The 19,850-nt window shown below is 32.9% G+C and overlaps 1 protein-coding gene and 1 long non-coding RNA gene across 2 annotated transcripts; both read left to right on the top strand.

Moving 5' to 3' along the window:
- The first annotated feature begins 377 nt into the window (after positions 1 to 377).
- Positions 378 to 11,692, top strand: LOC147907418 (uncharacterized). The gene is made up of 2 exons (XR_015547329.1): positions 378 to 8,171; positions 8,512 to 11,692. It is a non-coding gene; the product is annotated as an uncharacterized LOC147907418 (long non-coding RNA).
- Positions 11,693 to 13,140: 1,448 nt separating this feature from the next.
- LOC147907417 (UDP-glucosyltransferase 2) lies at positions 13,141 to 19,845 on the top strand. The gene is given in 8 exon segments (XM_087413129.1): positions 13,141 to 13,392; positions 13,395 to 13,523; positions 13,556 to 13,742; positions 13,745 to 13,792; positions 13,795 to 13,855; positions 14,557 to 14,596; positions 14,598 to 14,736; positions 14,739 to 19,845. Coding segments are annotated over 8 exon segments (1,014 nt in total). The 5' UTR covers positions 13,141 to 13,257; the 3' UTR covers positions 15,014 to 19,845.
- The last annotated feature ends 5 nt before the right edge of the window (positions 19,846 to 19,850 follow it).

Raw genomic sequence — 19,850 nt, 5'->3', positions numbered from 1 at the left:
GCGCAGGTATCATTTTTCTGTGATGAATAATATTAATAGTAGACCACAATACTCATTGAGAATCTTGAAAATGGTATCTTGGAGATGGTATGGAAAATGTATGAATATTAGCTTTATGTATGAATATTAGCTTTCAGTATTAAATTGATATTCATTGAGATAATGCATATAATATATATATATATATATATATATATATATATATATATAATATATTACATACATTATATCAATGCACATTATACGAATACTCGCTGAAACTTTTGTATGGAAAATTCTTTGCATGAATATTAAATTGATATTCATAATGCACATAATATATATATTTTAATATTGAGAGAATATTTATTCAAAGAGAGTTTTTTCCATGCGGTCAAGATTTTCAACGAGTATTCGTATAATATTATTTATCACAGAAAAACGGTACGTATCTATATATGCCAAATTTTTCTTGATTGTATAAAGCGTGAGATAACATTAAATCAATTTCGCATTTTTTTGCAGGATGCAAAAGTTGATACCCCTCTCTCTCTCTCTCTCTCTCGCTCTCTCTCTCATTCGTGCCAAGCATCATAGACCATATCGAGTACGGCAATAGCGACAATTTACTGGTAGAAACTAAATTGCACAGCTATGAGATAAATCTCCTGTACCAACATGTCAAATGGCTGATAAAAGCAGTTGGGCACAGGAAACGCGCGGTATCGCGCATTGTCCTGCGATCGACCATTTAGCCCGATTGTTTTATCGGAATGAGTGCAACGTTCTGCGAGATCTCTACACTGAGCACCCATAAATGCCTCCACGATATGGGAATTTTCCAAGAGAACACGTAATTTTGAAACATTGAAAAGAATTGATATAACATTCTAAACAAACAACTAGGCATCATGCAAGAACAAATAAATAATGTTTTATGTAAAGTCAAAATTATAAAATTCCTTATTAGATAAATTAAAAAAATTATTTTAGATTTTTTGTAGTAGCGTATTTATTTATTTTCTATCTCTTACAAAGAAAAATATTTAGAGAGTGTGAATGTAAATTATCAAGTTAGACTGTTGATTTGATAATTACTCAACGGACATACGCAGCTGCCCATCTGTCTGGTGGAAAATTAATGGATGTAATTAAAAGAAAATTAAAAGTGCTTTTCCATTTCGTCTGAGTCTTTGCAATGTCGTAAAGGGTCGTGAAGGTGAAGTCGATTTAAATCCTGCTGTCAGCCAGAAAGACTTCTCGCGGAGCAATCTACTATCGTGCATCACGCCAATGCGAACTAATTTTAAGGACGGCATCAGGTTTGTCAGGGGGGGGAATGGACGGAAACAAAAAGGGCAAGGTAAACTTTGGGAGAAAAGAAACTTTTCGTAGAGAGAGGCACCATCTTTCTTCGAAACAATACTAATTGAATTCAATTGTGGAGCGCGGTTAAAGGGGATGTAAAACGTATATCTAAATGATGAACATCGTGAAAGCAACTATTACTCTCTTGAGGAGAGTGACTTGTCGAAGCTCAACTGAGAGATTATAATAGACGAAAAGCTGACGTTACCATGACTTGAAATTTTGTCTAAGATTCATTCACGTCAATTGGCATATAGCTGCACGAATCAAACCAAACGAAAATACTAATTATAATTTAAATTGCATTCAGATTGGTTTTAAAGTCAATTTAAATCGTAGTACGATTTCCATTGATACGTGTACGAATTAATTAACTGTAGGTTTGCGTATATTCCGTTTCAATATCAGAATAAAGTAAAGTATCTACAAAATTCGAGGTTTCGTCATGTATATTTGTACAGAGTGTTTCTTAAATAGCGGACACTAATCATATAGCATTATTCCTGATTAAAAATCGAAAAGATTACCGAGTAAACGATTGTCGAATTACATAATGTTATTCTTGATAAAAAATTGAATCAAAAAGTCCTCTACCATTTTGCAATTGATAGTTAATGGTTGAGCAGCCGGATACGCGCTTATTTAGCAATATTTAGAAATTAATATTTCGTCAATCATTGCGAAAATTGCAAAATTGGAAAGGACTTTTTGATTCAATTTTTAATTAGGAATAACGCTATATTTATTAGTGTCCGCTATAGAATATACAAAATAACTTTATTTTGCATTATATTATCAATTAATTAAAAAAAATCTGAACTCATGTAAATTATTAAATAAAATTTGTTTTAGCTTTATATTTGCATTGTGAGTGTACATATAAATATAAATTTTAAATAGCACATGTTTACATGTTACATTCTTTATGAGTTCATAATATTTAAACCTTCTTATATTTCCGTATAGCATTAATGTATGGATTTCGCTCTTATCTCGTATAATACGATTTAAACAATTACTTCGGTTGGAGATTTCGCCGTCTACCTATGGAATATTAAAACCACAAGCGTCGCGTTTCCTGCTGACGCGGTTCAAAAATTTCATTCTACCATCGCAATAAATTCGCGAATTTTCATTTCGACGGCAACGAAAACAATGAGACTACCGTGCGATTCGATGTGCGAGTGTAACAGCACTAGAAAAATTTATATTCCACCATGATGAGTTATACACACACAATACACAGATACGTATTAATGTCATTACGCATTACGTTAAAATTCGCGATCCTAGTGCCTCAGTTGTTTACTGTGCACATAAATTTAATACTTTGTATTCTACATTCCATGATGTTATCGATCGCCTCTACTACAAATTTCTTCGCGCAGAATCCTTCCGTTAGGATAATCTTGTAAGAGCTGCAAAGTCTTTGATAGGTTTCCCTTTGCGAAAACAGCTTTCTACTTCGATCGTATTTCAAACTCGAAGGTGAATGACCTCTCTTTTCGGAAAGCCCGCTTTTTTCATCCCTTTTGAGTTTCATCGTAAGAAGATTCGCGTTGCTCCCAAAGGGATACGAAATCGGCTATTATTTCTCGTTTAACCGAGTGAAATATTCTTTGTCTTCGGTTAAGGAGTCGTTGGCAGATGCGGATATCGATATTTCGCCGTTGGCTTCGAGCCGATAGTTATCGCTGTCGTTAAAAGTTATCTCAAGTTCATAGGCATGAGCGGAATATGAATATTCGGTTCATAATTCTGCATGTATGGATCTGCATTTTTATCCTCAAGTTTAAAAAAAAGAACAATATAAGTCTAATAGTAGTGTTTTTCTTTGAAGTGTTTGTTATGTCTCCTATACAGTTTTTAAATAATTTTTGCTATTGAATAAAAATAATCGTGAATAATATTGCAATAAGCACTTTATACAAAAAAAAAAAAATAAAAGCATTTTCCTTGAAGTTATAAATAAACTGTATAATTAATTGTATCTAATGTTTATACATATATAAAATTAGTTAAATAATAAAATAATGATAATAATGTAACAATTGCAATAATGTATAAGTACGTTTATATATGTATGATGTTCCTTCATAATAAATAAAATCTCATGCAAGACTTTCTCGTATATTACGTAGAATTACAAAGAGATATAAAAATCTTTCTGTATACAAAAAAATTCGTTTCGTTCATTTCTATGTACATTAATATTATACAAAAGATTTCCTGAGAAAAGCAGGAAGCAGATTATATAATGCGAATATTCCATATAGTCACAATACATGTATACAGCATATACAAGGCAAACCCTCTTTCCAGCAAGTTATTAAAGAGAGATTGCTTTTACCGTCGCCCGTAAGGAGAACGGGTGGTGTTCTGGAAGGAACCCGAATTCAGCAATTAATTCCCGCTTAGTTCAGCGAAATATCTTCATCAGGGAAGTTTTTGGTCGGCACTTCGACGCCAGACTGGAGTGTGATTAACCTTTATATAATAACGGTGTTTTGCAGATCATTAATAGCGAAATCTAAAGAGCTCGATCTTCAATTGTCTAAAGTACGAATCTTTAATTTAGAAAAAAAATAAAATAAATTGCATACATTATGTAATTACGAAGTCTCTTATGAGAAAGAATGCTTCTCGTGTTTTTAAACGATAATAAAGGATCGTATTATCCCAAGCCGGTAGAACGATTCGTTTAAACCACCAGGCTTACTGAGTTCAACGTGTTCCGTGTGTAATCATCGATATTCCGATAGAATCGCACGGTCGGGACTGCATCATTAAGGTTTTAGCAAGGGTTGCTTAACCAGGGTTATCTGGAATGAGCACACGTGGAATTACGGAGAAACAGCGCCGACCGAAAATTTGCCCTCACCCGGCTAGCCAGCTTCTCTCTTTTCGGTTCCTCGCTAACCACTCACCCCGTTCTTCTTTTCAACGATACGGACTTCACCCTCGTTCGGCGAGTTATCTCGGGGTACCCTTTATCCCGGTCTTTTGCCTCGTCCAGCGAATCAAAGGGATGCCCCTTCCCGGCACGCTCGTCCAGCCAATTTTATTATGTACGTCCTGCCGACGACAGGACAGCGTCCGAAAAAAATTGTTGGATCCGCGAAGTATTTGAGTGACCGAAGAATGCAACGAAAGTGATCGTTGCTGATAATTGTACATTCCCATCAATAGTAGTAGTTATATGTAATTATATGTAGATATTTATTTTACAAGCCTCAAGGTTTTTATATACGTAAAGCTTTTTTAAGCCTATGTGAAATATCAAGCAACTTAGTGTTATCTAAGCCTTATTACATCTTTGTTGTTTAATAACTGTATGATTGTAAAAAGCTTTCTCTATAAAAAAAATGTCACATATACAAATTAAAATTCAGTCTGTTTCTTCAGATTAATAAAAGACATATATATTTTATTAAAAAATAAGCTTTTATATAAAATAAATAGAAGTGTCATTCTTTAAATATTTTAGTCTAACAAAAAAATCTTTAATTGTATCATCCGATTTTTTTTGTCGTATATGGATTTCTTAATATGTAAAACATGTGACCGATCCTTTGTATATGACATCGTATCTATTTTTATGTAATCTATTTTTTGAAAGTCCAGTCCGAAATGTATACGCCAACGTTACGTGCTAGCCGTAATTAAGGAAACATCCATCGCCACCCTTGCTGCGCGCGCGGATTCACCCTCGTTTACCATGCTACCACGAGCCCTTCGCTTAGCAATTCGCTCGTTGCCTCCTCTCAAATCAAAGGAACGTCCGTCGTTGCTTGGTATATCATGGTCAATTTCATTACACGCGCAATGTCTGTCGCTGGGTAGACACCTTTGAATTTACCATTAGTGTCTAACAAATTGCAAGCTGTGATTTGCAATGCATTCCTGTTCAATTCTCTGTACGAGTAGTGAACACTTCAACGTCTTATAGACAATATTTACTCCAAAAAAAAAAAAAAAAAAAAAAACCGATAGATAATTTTTACAATAATATACAATATATATACTCTATAAAAACTTTATAGAGCTTATAAAAAAAAAGTTTCAGAAATTTACAGACAAAAATAAAAGATTTCTCGCGAGTTAAATCTTTGAGGGAAAAATATTAACAGAACATTGTTCCTCTAATTTCAAATAAATTTAAATTTTAGATTTATCAAAACATCTAAATCAGAAAATTATCTTACGCAAGTTTTTGCAGAATCGATTCTAAATTGGTTATGTTTTTAAATTTTTAGATAAAGTATTATATTTTAAAAAGAAAAAATTGTATTCCTTTATATTCTTCTTAATCGTTAATGGTATGTATTACATACAATTTTTCAATTACATTATTGTAATATGTTCGTAATAGAATATTTTTATTTTAAATTTAAAAAAATAATTTATTTAAAAAGAGACAAGAATAAATCATAAAAAGTTTGAGTAACCATTGGGTCTTGTAATACTTTTATTTGAATTCGATCATGGTTTATTTAGCTCGGTGCAATCGATAGGATAACTGTATAAAACTTTTTCAGTAATCTCTTTCATGATTTCATCTTTCTAAAGAACAGATGCTTCGTTCAATTGTCTTACAATCCTTGTTCATTTCGTATTATCGGTCTTCCGAAACTGTCTGCAAACTTGGATGAGTCGCAAAACAAATTCGCGATGATTAATTAAAGTTAATTACAACTTGGAAGCTTTCACGAGTGTTACGTTTCGTAAAGATTAATTGAGAAACCATAAAATCCTCTTTTAAACATGATTAAATAAATACGCTGATATACTCAAAATGAATGATATTTCTTATATTTTGCTGATTATGCATAAAAATTGAGTGAGATTATAATATGGCACTTTGACGTTAAAAGTCTTGAAAATAAATTAAAAATAAGGAATGTCGAGAAGGAAATTACAAATAGAAAAGCGAGTTATAAAAGCGAGTTATAATTTTTTTTTATTGTTATATTCTAATTGATTAGAAGTGGAATCGCACATATATACAATAAGCAAAAGAAAAGAAATATGTAATTATTTTATTAATGTTGTAAATCATTTTTTCTGATGTTTTAGTCTCGGTTGGATTTTCATCCAACCCCGTACAAAATGTAAACCCTCTGAAGTTACAGAATTATTAATTTGAAATAAATGACGCGAAGCACGGAAACCATTCATATCGGTACATACAATGAGAGGGTATGATTTTTAAAACTTTTTTTAATTATTTCTTGGCTCGTTAACTTTAATCATTTTTGGCGAGTGTAACTTTAAACCTCGTGCGAATGCGTCGCGCAATAGTATTGGCATGCAAAAGCGCATGTATGGGGAAAAGTCGGGTATAAATCCGACGGCGCTGTAGTTTCTGGCACTGGCGAGACGTGGCCTGATCGTGGTCTCTTTCAATTAGACGACCGCGATGGTTTGGAAGTAACGAGCCACTTTCTACACGACGTTTTCTTTCGAAGAATTAAATAGCAAACTAACGACTCCTATTTGAGTCACTTGGAGAAATATATATTCCTCGACGCAGAGAATGAAAAAAGATTCGATAAATCTAAAGTTTAACTATTTGGAGCTGTTGAAAAAGTCTGCTAAATGAGATAAAATTATTTGTATTTATTCATATTTAATAATTTACCGTTATATGTCTACATGCAAATAAATAGCTTTATAATACAAAGCAAATTATATGATAATTAAGTCCCTTCGGTATTTAATAAAAATAACAAGACATTTATCAAGCTAAACTCACAAAACTATTACGTTACTTAGTTACGTTGCAATGTGCACGTGCGTACGTTTGTAATTCAAATGAGCGGAAATTAACAATTTTTGTTTCAAGTGTTTCAACACGATGCTTCATTACTGAACATTATTAAACGAAACCTGCAATGCAGGTTGGTGGGTAGTTAAATTCTGCATATCGCTATCATTCTGTTAATTATAACGTCGCACAGCGACTAATTACAGCATTAATTATAGAAGCAATATATTCGCAAAGATATTGAGGATTGTGAAATAGATCATTGATTATAATCGGTATTTCCAATATTTCCGGCTTCCTTATTATCAAGTGAAATCACTCAAAGAATATCGTATGCTGCTTGTGCTTGTGTAATTATGCGAGATGTTTTATTATCGTTTTCATAATTCAAATCAATATATATTCATTCTTAGCTTTTAATAAGATGAAATATAATTGTGTGTGAAAGAGAGAGAGAGAGATTACGAGCGTGTATTCATTTCTTTCAAGCGTTTCATTTAATCAATCTTGATGTCTGGCGTTTACCTTTTCTGAATACCTCGCGCTGAAAACTACGATCCAGAACTTTTCTATCGCCGCATGTACGTACACCAAGCCGGGCTCGTACAAAGGCGGTGAGGTAGTAAAGTACTCGTATTTTTAGACGTCCCCTACAAGAGAGTACTCGTCGTGAATAGAAGTGGGGTCGCCTTTTGTCCGTCGCTGGTAATGAGCGACGCGCGACACTCAGAGTGGGACGAAACCAAGCTGGTATACGGTTGGGTCGGTTGGTCGCGGAAATGGACAGATCAGACACTTCTACGTCGGACGCCCGACATCGCCATATACCGGGAATGCTGGGGGAGAAAAACGAGACCATCTTTCTCTCTCGGACTCCCTTCGGCCAGTTACTATCCACCGGCGGCGACATATAACGAGCAACGGACAAACTCTAACGAGACTCGCGCATGGCTACCATTTCATTGCGAATATAGTCGGATATCCTTCGCTCGGCCGATTTCCGTTTTGCGAGCTAATTTGCCACAGCAGGTCAACCACGCGTTCCTTCATTCAGCGAGTGAGATACTCGAAACACAAATAGAAATTTTTTTGTAGGAATTTTCAAAGCGTTGCATCGTTAATGTATGATGGATAATTATCTCGATTATGAGTTTTTTTTTTTTTCAAAATGATGCACTAAATTTATAGAAATATATACACATGACGCTAAGTTTTAGAAAAAGATTCTCGAAAGTCAGCTTTAATCCCTTTTTGTGTTAACATTTAATTTCTATAAAATCTAGTAGTATCTAAAATGTTTTTTGAGAATCGTTTTTTATACACTGCGTAACTAATTGTAAGTTGTGAATTTCATGCAACTTTGAGAAAGTTACGATTTTGTATGCTCTCTGTTATAGTTTCAGTATCTTGTGTTACCTATATCTTGCGATAGATGTTTCTAGGAAGTTGAAGCTTAGCGCATAAATAATTTATTGACTTTAAACGAGTGTGTCAGATTATTTGTCGGGCAGTGTTTCATCAGTGTTTAGTAGAAAGTCGACGACGCACTCGGCAAAGTCAGGACGAAGTTCGACCGATGGAGAGTCACGCGATGCTTGTACTTGTAAGCGAAGACAATGCCATAGGAGAAGAAGAGAAGAAGAAGAAGAAGAAGAAGAAGAAGAAGAAGAAGAACAAGAAGAAGAAGAAGAAGTGGTTGGGGATCTGAGGAGGTAAGGAAGAGACGAGAGTGAAGGCTTTCTTATCTGAATTTCAAGTACCATGCCGTGAGAGGAACATTCGCGTCTTCTCAGAGATTTGTGGTACAGCTTGTAAAACTTTCGTGATGCCATCGAGATTAATTAATGCACCGATTTAAGCGCGCTGTTATCTTCAAGAGATATATGCTGTACGTAAAATAAACACACAGAGGTAGAAAATAATACATCACAAACAAGATTATTTTCTGACAAATATTAGATAATTCCGACAAATTATCTTTTCCCTTTCCAATATATCTCCGATATAATCGTACGATATACTGATTCTACAGTCATACATTAAATTTTATAACATCAAAACAAATGCATCAATATTTTATATGTCGATGTATTCTAAAGAATACTTTTAACTAACGAAATCGTATCAGAATCGGTGCCATTACTATTACTTATGGTGTTCAAATCCGTTTTATTTTCTCCAATAATTCGTGATCATTTAGCTGGTGGTGCACGTCCCTAAGACTATCAACTATTCTACGTCGTGCGGGTGCACCGATATAGTCTCTTATCTCAATTTCTAGCGGACTACAGAATGTAAGAAGTATGTTTTCTAACGGTGGTGGTAAGCCAGTTGTAGGAAACTTTCACGATATCGTCGAGAGCTAATTAATGCGCGTTGTAAGAGGGAGCAATTACCGAGTTGGCCCCATTTAATTTCGGAGGCAGAATAATTTCGAGGCTCGCTTAAGGTGGAAGTGGGTCGCGGAATGGGACATTAGCATACGATCGTGTATGCGACATCGCGTTAGTTTTTTTATCTCACTCTTCAGAAGTCACGTCTCGCTCTTCTCGGCTTTCTACTGGTATTTCCGCACGATTGCACCGCACAAACGCTGTCCTACGTTATAAATGTTGCTACTGCATAATGTAATTTACCATCGACATCGCTTAGGACGAGTTTATGAAAGAGCTTTACTTTACGATGATATTGCTAATGGTGCTTCACGTTTTACTCATTGCCGCATCGCGGATTCACGTTTAGCTGCATTGTTAAAGCGCAATCGACCCCTAGTAGAATGGTAAATTAATTAACATGAAATCTAAGTGCATTGCTATAATACGCTTGTGATGTGTACTTATATATCTCCTTATATTATATAAATTGATTGCGGTATTAACATTTTCCAAGCATTTCTAAACAATTTAGCATTTTATTTACAACTTTTGTAATTTCTTCAATTGTGCAATTTTAACATAATTAAAATTGTAAAATTACAAAAAGGATTATTCATTCCTGTCTTGATATTTTTATTTACAAAAATTAATTTTAATATTTTTGTTGGTAATAATAGAATTCCACTATGCAAGAAAAAAACAAGAATATTTAAAAAGAAGTAAATATAAATTTATTTTTCATTGAGAAAGCTCCTTAAAACAATTTATCATGTTGAAAAGCTTTGTATTCTGTTGAGATCTTACTTTTGCGTGCGGCTTGAGTTCGAATTTTCGGAAAATCCGGAGAGCGAGCGGCTTAGTGATCCTTCGCATAGAAACTTGAATGAACACGTAGGATTTTCGAACAGAGATCGTAATCTGCGGGTAGTGGGTTTCGGTGGTATAGTCGTAGTTAGTATATATACAGAGAAAAGAAAAAGAGAGAAAGGGAGTGAGTGAGTGAGTGAGTGAGTGAGTGGGAGAGAGAGAGAGAGAGAGAGAGAGAGAGAGAGAGAGAGAGAGAGAGAGAGAGAGAGAGAAGAGGGAGGAGGGAGAGGCAGAACACGCAAACACGTTGAAAGCAAATAAAGACGAGTATCGAGAGTAGATACACTTGTATTGGTGTTACGAGGAGCTAAGTTATATCATTTCGCAAAGTTGAACGCGCTAGCATGGCTTTACTTAAGCTCTCCTCTGGTTGCAATAACGAGTTTAACGCGCGGCTGTTGTACCATGATTATCTGTTTTACGATCCGATCGAATAATTAGCTCAAAAACTATTACTTAACTCAAATCCTTCTTGTCTTTTAAATATTCAAAAAGATAAAAAATAAAAGCACATCCCTTATATTACCACTAAAATTTTTTTCTCTTATATGTTATTTCTGGAAATGTTAAAAAAGTATATTTAATTAAAATAAAGTAAGTGTGTATACATAACATTAACAGAGATTTTAAATGGAATTAAAAAATTTATTAAATTAATATATAAAATGAGAGCGATTTTTTTAAGTCAAAATTTAAAATATTTAAAAAGTAATTAAATTTGAAATTACATGCAAATGAAATATTTTGCCATAAAACGTTAGATTAGATATGTTTGATGATTATAAATGATTTTAAATTATTTCTCAAATAATGTGTTTATATGATATTAAATCTTTAATCTAACTACCGTGTAGTTAAAGCAATTATATTTTTATTAATATTATATTATAATAGTCTTTAATTATATTAAAATAGATTGACGCATATCGCAATGTAAGTAAAATAAATTTGTGCATCACTTGAGAACATACCTTGTCACAAAAATTCAATCGGAAAAGAATTTCTGTCAGATTGTTTTTATTACTTTCTGTACTTTAACTTTGTGCAATTTATAAAATTATGCATTGATGGACTTCGTGGTATTTCTGACATTTTTTAATATTCTACATCGCAATGCGCGGGAACAATGGGAGTGCCAGTACAATGCGAAAAATTGTGTATATAAATGAATTCAGTAAAATACCATTCCACTTTGTATATTATAGTCGTGATTACTCTGTGTGTTTGAGGTACTGGCTTTTTATAGTACAAAATACCTTTGTAATAAACGTTAATATACAGTGTATACATTCTAAAATAAAGTTAAATTAAATTGTATAATGGAAAAGAAAAAAAAGTTGTACCTTATGATCTTCACAATTCATCTGCAAATTATTTTTTTATTAATCACTTAATTTATTAATCACTTAATTTATATTTTGCAAATTTCCATTTAATATATGAAGAAATGAAGAAACGAAATCAGCCCTCACATAAATATTGCGCACATATTTCCATTTTTAAATTAACTTATAATTTTGCATACACATAGCAACTATATTTTATACATTAATAAATATTTCGAGAAAATAAAGACCTCGGTATAGAAAATATAATAAACAGCACCAGGACGTAATTTATCCACAATTTCAAATCGATATTTCGCAAAAAAGATAGATATGGGAATTTTCAAAGGTATAGAATTATATAAAATTATAAAAATTATCAATATTACATTACGCAAAATTTTTTTTAAGATATAACCTTTAATTTATTAGATTATATAAAGAAAAATATTATATTAAAATGTTAGACATAACTTGAATTTAAAAGTATTATGGAAATAAATAAGAATAACAAGAAACTTTGAATTCTTCTTTCTTTTATTAAAGTAATATTATTAAAGTGATATTTGAAATTATAAAGAATTAAATCAAAATCACTAAATATTATAAGAACAACGCAATTTTTTTTGAAATGAGAATAATGTAACATGTTAAGTTTTACAAAAGTTTACCTTGTTTTGTACTATTTAATTCAGCGTTTAGATAGTTGGAAAATCACATAAAATAGCGAAAGCAATCGCTTTGTGTAAATGAACACAAATATGTACGTAATTCCACAATTCAACTAGATTTAAAACATATTGCATTCAATTCTATGTAATTTGATTGTCGAGAAATGCGGGTGTCCGTTGTCCGTTTCGTCATTGTTCGACATTTCAAAAACTATTTTATTAGGTAATTCGATAAATAGAGAAAATAGTACATTCGATAGATTGATACGAACGATAATACGCGTGATTTTAAATTGGCAAATTTTCCAAACGAATTAGGAACGAGAGCACACTTGGGACCTTCCGAATGGATGAACGGTATGAATGCTAAAATATTTTCTTTTTCGATTTGCCTCTGTTCCAATCTTTTCACTACACTGTTCTCGTTCTCTCTGCGACGCATTTCTTAATAAATGAATCACTTTAATCTCGCGCTCGAAGCTTCTCAATTTCGTTGATAAAACAAGATAATAATCAATATTACGCGAATTTATATACTTATACATTATACTTATATACTTATACATTTTCCATACAATTTTTCAGTTCAAAGTCATTTGAAATGTTTACCATTAACTTTCTTATAGTTGCAAAAATATGCTAAAAATAATTTTTATTAATATTTTAATTGTGTAAAATAAGTATATGTATTATTATTTATAGAACAATCTCACGTTCTTTCCACAAATGTAAATCGATTTAATTTTACATTAAGCATATTTCCAAATAACACAAAGTCTAAAATTGTGACATAAGACATTTTTAAGCCGGTTTTAAACATTTTTTGTTATCTGGGTTAATAATTGATGCGTAGAAAGATCCAATGTTGATGCGTACACCCTAAACATACAATAAAAATTACAGTGATGTCATTGATCATGATCGTCTGTTTGCTCAGTGCGATCGATGAGGCCAGGATACTGGCGGTATTTCCCTCGCATGATGTGAAGAGTCACTACAACGTGTACAAACCGTTGTTGAAGAGACTCAATGCGAGAGGTTAGGTTACGAGATTGTCACAGTGACGCACTTCCCTCAGAGAATTTGCTTGGTCAACTTCACCAACGTGGACCTTTGGTTCACTTTATCGAATCAAATCAATACTCTACCCTTAATGTCCCGATTTAGCAAGGTTTTCTAAATCTAAGAACTAACAGTTCGTAGAGATTTTTATGAACCTATATTGAGTGCCATGAAATGAAGAAGATTATCAATATAAGAAAACACTTGGATTTACTAGTGATCAAAATTTTTGCTACCGAGGTTTGCTTTTTGGATATCACCCAAGTTTTAAATATATCTGAAATAGTAAGTGCTGTCAGCTGTGTTGGATTATCGTGGTTGAACGAGATCTTAGGAATCTTGAGAATTCAAGCTACATCTTCAGCTCATATACCGGGCAATAAATTTACTTGAAAGGACGATTAATATGGCACTTCTACTGATCGTCAAGCTGGTTATTAGGTTGGGAAGCAGATGCACGCAATTTATCCTCAAAATTGTTGTTAGGAATTAATTAATGTCTATCGATATTACTATTTTTATCAACTAAAGTATGCGCCACACAGATGCTCGAAATTCCATTCAGTGCTATCAGAATTATGAGATTAACAAGTATCTACTTTATCGGATAAATGCGTTATCGAAATAATTTAATATAATGATGTACGTCTTCGCTGTAATTTAACTTTCTAAGTATATATATATATATATATATATATATATATATATAAAATAAATAAAATATATAAATGTAATAATAAATAATAAATTTAGCAATAAGTTTTTAAGATTAAATTTGGGAAATTTGGGAGGATTATTTCAGATTGATTGCATTGAAAGTCCGACAACCATATTGGCACGCAATTATCATTTCTGAAATTAATTCGTTTAAATGAATATATATAATAATTCAACATCTTAACATTCAGACCGTAGTGGCGCTTTGTATTTAAAGTAATGTATTTAAAATAAACACGACATAAACGGTCTTATTTCCAATCTTGATTATATATAATAAAAATGTAGACAAAAATAGAATTAAATTGATTATCATCACAAAGCCATGTGCTGAATTTTAAAATATTATCTATTAAAAATAGCATCGGCCTACGTCACATAATCGATGTCAGCTGAAAGTTAATTGCAAGTTAACTTAAATCCAGAATACATTCCGATTGGAGTTATAACATCGCAAGAAAATACTTTTTCGCACGATTTGTCCGACTTTGACGCTTTCCAGTTCAGGATATCATTGATCCTGACGAGCAGTCATCCGATCGTAAGTTTGGCACGTTCTCTGACGTCAGGAGTTAAGGAAATCGGAGGTATTCATATTCTGATATCGGGCCACTGCCCATGGATCTCCAGGATTATCTGGACTCTCAGAGCAGAAACGGCGTTATTTACTTTAGTCTGGGATCGCAAATAGACACGTCCACTATACCGAACCAGGTGTTTGCCGCCCTTTACCGAGCATTCGAGCAAGTACCGCAGCAAATACTGTGGACGTGCGCCAAAGAGAGAATGCCTCCGCTACCGTGGAACGTTAAGTGCATTGGGTGGGTGCCATGGCTCTCCGTATTGTGTACGTATAGCTTTTTTGTTTCTGTGAGGGATTAAATGTCGAAAGAAGCTTATCCACGAAGGTCACGAAAAGAGCACTCCCTCCTGCTATAGCATAAACCAAAGAAGATTCTTGATAATGGAGTGGATGTCGATAGAAAGAGTTTTCAAGTGTTCTGATTTCGTTTTCTTTTCTTATCATATATATTTCTTTGAAATCTACGAACAAATGAAAAATTCTATTAATTAATTTGATAATTATGATAGACTCAAATTTGGACTTTAGCGTAGTCTTAAAAGATATCACGAAAGACACACACATTCTAGTTTATCGTCTCTTTGAGATATCGTCTCTTATCTTAAAAATTTCATGTAAAATGTAGATATTATTTATTAATAATTCTTTATATCAACTATTAATTTTTCTTAGAGTTATCATAAATTTTTCCATAAAATGATTGACGAAATAAAAACATTTAGATATATTGCATACATTTTTTATTAATTATAAATATTTAAATCTAATCATAAGATAGCGATTGATTAGAAATTGCACAATTTTTAGTAGAGTTTATACTAATTTTACACGGAGATTTGTTTTTATTCTATGATTCAGATTTTTTAATAAGATCGCTCTTTTCAACTCTTCGTCGATTGCGTTATTGACAGCGTGGTATTTGGTAGCAATAAATCCCCACATTCATATATACGCAAAGAGAATAATGCGTATTTCCGTACCATCGGGCAAATCATTTATTTATTACGATATTATTATCCGGCGATCGCATAAAACCCATTCGAACTTTGCATTATCGTTAAATAATCCGCAGGTCAATTTGCACGAATATTGAACGGCTTTTAATGCCTATTACAAATTTACCGTTTGTTCTTGTTAAAGTAGCACGATGCGTCTATCAAGATACGCGAGATAAATCCTTTACGAAAATACAAGGCAAATCGAAATCAGAAAAGAAAAACAATCGATTTTAAACTGATTAAAAAATATATATTCTGCAAAGCACAATGCTCGTATTTCAAAATCATCTAGTATGAAATATTTTCTACATGTACCTAAGTATTTATACGTATATTCTCTTTCGAATCAGAGAAAATATTTAATGAGTGTCGCGCGATTTTCGATAGCAATTATACAACTTTATTTCTCGACCTTTTATGATTTGAAAGAGATAATCAATTGCTTTAGAAATGCAAAAATAATTGCATCTGTATCCATAGCATATACATATCGTCTGCACAATTCATACTATATTCAAGCGCAGAAACACTTGATTCGTTTTGCTTTTTTAAATTTTTTGTGAGGGTGCCGTTCGCATATACACCTGAAGGGAACAAATTATTTTCAAGTATTCAGTCGTTTTTCCTCTAAACCACTGTCGCATGACCAACGCTTTTCATGGAATTCCATTTTCGCTATATTATGCAATCAACCTCGTTATCCTTATTATGTCGTTTTATCCGTTATTATAGCTTCATTTTTGCGTTTAAATTTTAAATGCGCTATCTAGGAGTCATTGCCACTTGTAATGTTCTCCACTTTGAGATAAAAGATTGCAGAAAACTATTAAAATTTTAATTAGTTATGAACTGATATTAACTGATGAAGTTTCATTTAGAGAAATAAAATGGATATAAAAAAATTGAAATTCAAACAGAAGAGGATGTTGAAATTAAAGGGCAAATAATTCTCATTTCTAAAAATCAAATTCAATCCTTATTTGTAATTTTTTCGTAATATATTATATCAAAATTTAAGTGGACATCCTGTTCTCTTCTAGAGAACTAAATAATAATAATATTATTTAGTTCTAGAATTAAGATTCTTTTTTAAATTCTAGAGATTTTTATATTTAAAACTTGTGTAAATTATTAAAAATTCTTGTAATTTTATAATACATTTGATGTTATCTGTGCACACTGATTAAAGTGTTAAAAATCTTCTAATAAATTGCAAAAGAAGAAAAAAGTTATCGATACCGCGGACATCTATCGAAACCATCTGCTTCAATGAGTAGACAGGACCTATCAAGCATCTGTTGCAACAAGTTCTTAGAAGTCCGTCGGTAATTGTCAGATGAACGACCGTAATCTCAGATTAATTGAACCTCTTCCTCGTTACTGGAAATCCTGATATAGCTTAACATAGCTCGACAAAGACTAAAGACAGCTGAGACGTGGCTTTTTACACAGTAGAAAGACGATGACGGTAAAATTAAGTTTCTACAAATTCAAAGTACAAAAGGTTTTAGTCTATTTTATCTCCGTAAGATGGAATTATAATGAGATTCTCTTTATTTACTTGCAATCATCACCAAATTAATTATATCTTCAAAAAAAAGCATGATTTGTGAACATTATTACATTCGATAGGAGAAGTGGATATTTTATATCATTAGAGAGCAATACATTCGTTCGATTCATCAGTTTTTTTGAACCGATCTATGCGTCCGCAATGCATTTGTCATTTTTAGTTTTTATCCCAAACATATAACCGCCCTGAGTGAAGCGGAATAGTGCAACTGACAAAAATATCAGAACGCGATTTATTCATTCTTTTGCATGTGGATATTATTAAACGAACTGTCATGCCATTGTATTTACTGGTGTAACTACGCAACCGTATGACGTGAGGTTTTAAATAGATGTGTTTAGTACAATAATTAAATAAATTTCCACAATAACATTTATTTTTATATGAAAATGGACTCATCGAAAATGAGGTACATGTATTCACGAAAAAGATTCATTACCATTTTTTTGAAGCAGCCAATTTAATTGAGATAAATTGCATCGTTATTTTAACATTTACAACGACCCTTTGTTTTATCTTTAATATGAGTTATTCTACAAAACACACGGCGAATGGCTTAAGCATAACCGAGTGTGTACACTCGTACATACTCGGTTTCAGCAACACAATAGTGCCACGCCATTACATTAATTGTAAGAGTCATCTTATACTACGGAAAGAAGCTTTTGCATATTCTAGCCTTATATCACTCACACGCTTTATTATAAATGTGCAGGTGGCACAGAGAGCCAAAACAGGAAACCGGAAAAGCCAAGCGAGCGCGCTTGGCTCTCGTAGGGAGAATAAAAGCGCAGTATAAATTGGGGTAAAGCCGTTGGCTCCTTTGTGCCTTCTGTGAATGCAATTCAATAAAGTGTTTAGAGCGAAAGCAGCACAAAAGAAGTCTGGCGATAAATGACAATTTGCTGAAGTTGGCAATTACGGTGAAGTACGCTGCTCCTGAAAGGTGGGCTTAATGGAAAGTTGTTAGGAAGTAGGCAACAATAGAAGATAGACTGATAGAGAGACGTCAGAGTATGAACTCCTCTATGATTTTTTCCAGGATAATTTGCATGGTCAAGTGCTCGCTAGTGACTTCTACAATTTTACACTAAAATAACAAATTCCTCTTAAACCCAATTTATTCTTGTTACATTATTCAAGCTCTGTCCGATCTAAATGATTTATCGTTTTTACAAATCGGTTGTGTATGATTTATAAAGTTAAGATTTCTCGTTGATACTAAAATACTAGCTTTAATTTTCAAGCATAATATGAAAAACGCGTATCTGATGCAGTACCATTTTTAATTTTAAACAATGTTTAAAGAACGTTCAGTAATCTTTGTAATTATTTTAATAAGCTTAGTAAAACTTAGTTTAAGTTTAAATTTAACGAACGGATATCTGATAAAACATTGGAAAATTTAAAATTACCACAATACGCGTTTCCAGTTATTAATATTTTAATGTACGTATTGTGTGCGCATTGTAATATTTTAAATGAGAAAGTACAGTATTGTACAATAACAATATCGATTTCTAGCTCGTTGAATTATCTTTAACAAGCATTTCGAGAGAAATAGTTTTCGCATTGTTCCCTTACAGAATATTTTCGTGCCAAACTAATAACAACCGTGAAAGTTCTTGATTAGTCATAACAAATCTAATGAACTGACGGTTTGCGACACATCGTTGAATTTTCATTATCTGTAAACTGACAATAATATCGAGTAAATGTCGATATAATATCACGTGCTGAATGACAGCGTATCCGTTTGCGGAGACGCTTCCTTCCGTACTCGTTACATAGCATTTCTTTTTTTTTCATCGTCTCGTCGAGAGCAAAAATGGGACAGAACGGTTGCTGTGCATCTAATGAGCCTCTTGTTGCTATCAGACGAGAGTGCGGATGAGTATACCTGTTTAGTCTCACATCAAGTAGCGAGATGAGTGCGCACTCCTGTTGTTAAGAGAAATCGACAACTATATATCACTTTTTCCACAAAGAAAGATATGTTGCATCACACTATTCTAACTGCAACTAAAATTCATTCGCACTAGTTCTTAAAATAATCACATTTTAATAAATCAATTGATGTTATTATACTTGATATTGTCTTTTATATTGCTTCGCAAACAAAACCAGACACGGAACAATGTCTTAGATTATTGTAATGTTCATTAAGTTTCCTTGCAATTATCAATACATATAAACTGTCCTATTTCATGCGCGTGCGCGTGTGTGGATGTGTGTGTGTGTGTGTTTGTGTATATGGTATGTCATTGTTACGAATTCCTTTTATGTATGCTTCATATTGAATTTACGTTTCGAACTGTGCGCATAGTATGCACTACGTATGTGACAGCTTTCTGTCTATATCGCTTGAAGTTTCGCTCGCTTCTGCTTGAATAGGCAACGATCGAGCGGATCCGTGAAAGGCAAATACGCAAAATATAGGTTACATATCGCTTCGTTGCGCTTTTATGCTCATCGAACATGAGGTCGCAAATATTGAATCCTTTTTTAAGACATGGGCATCTACCCGTACGAGAGGTGAATTGTTATCGATGTCTCTTCCACAGT

Source organism: Acromyrmex echinatior, chromosome 14 (genome assembly GCF_024713525.1).
Source record: "Acromyrmex echinatior isolate Ae372 chromosome 14, ASM2471352v2, whole genome shotgun sequence".
Classification (NCBI taxonomy): Eukaryota; Metazoa; Arthropoda; class Insecta; order Hymenoptera; family Formicidae; genus Acromyrmex; species Acromyrmex echinatior.
This window is presented reverse-complemented; position numbering and strand designations above follow the sequence as displayed.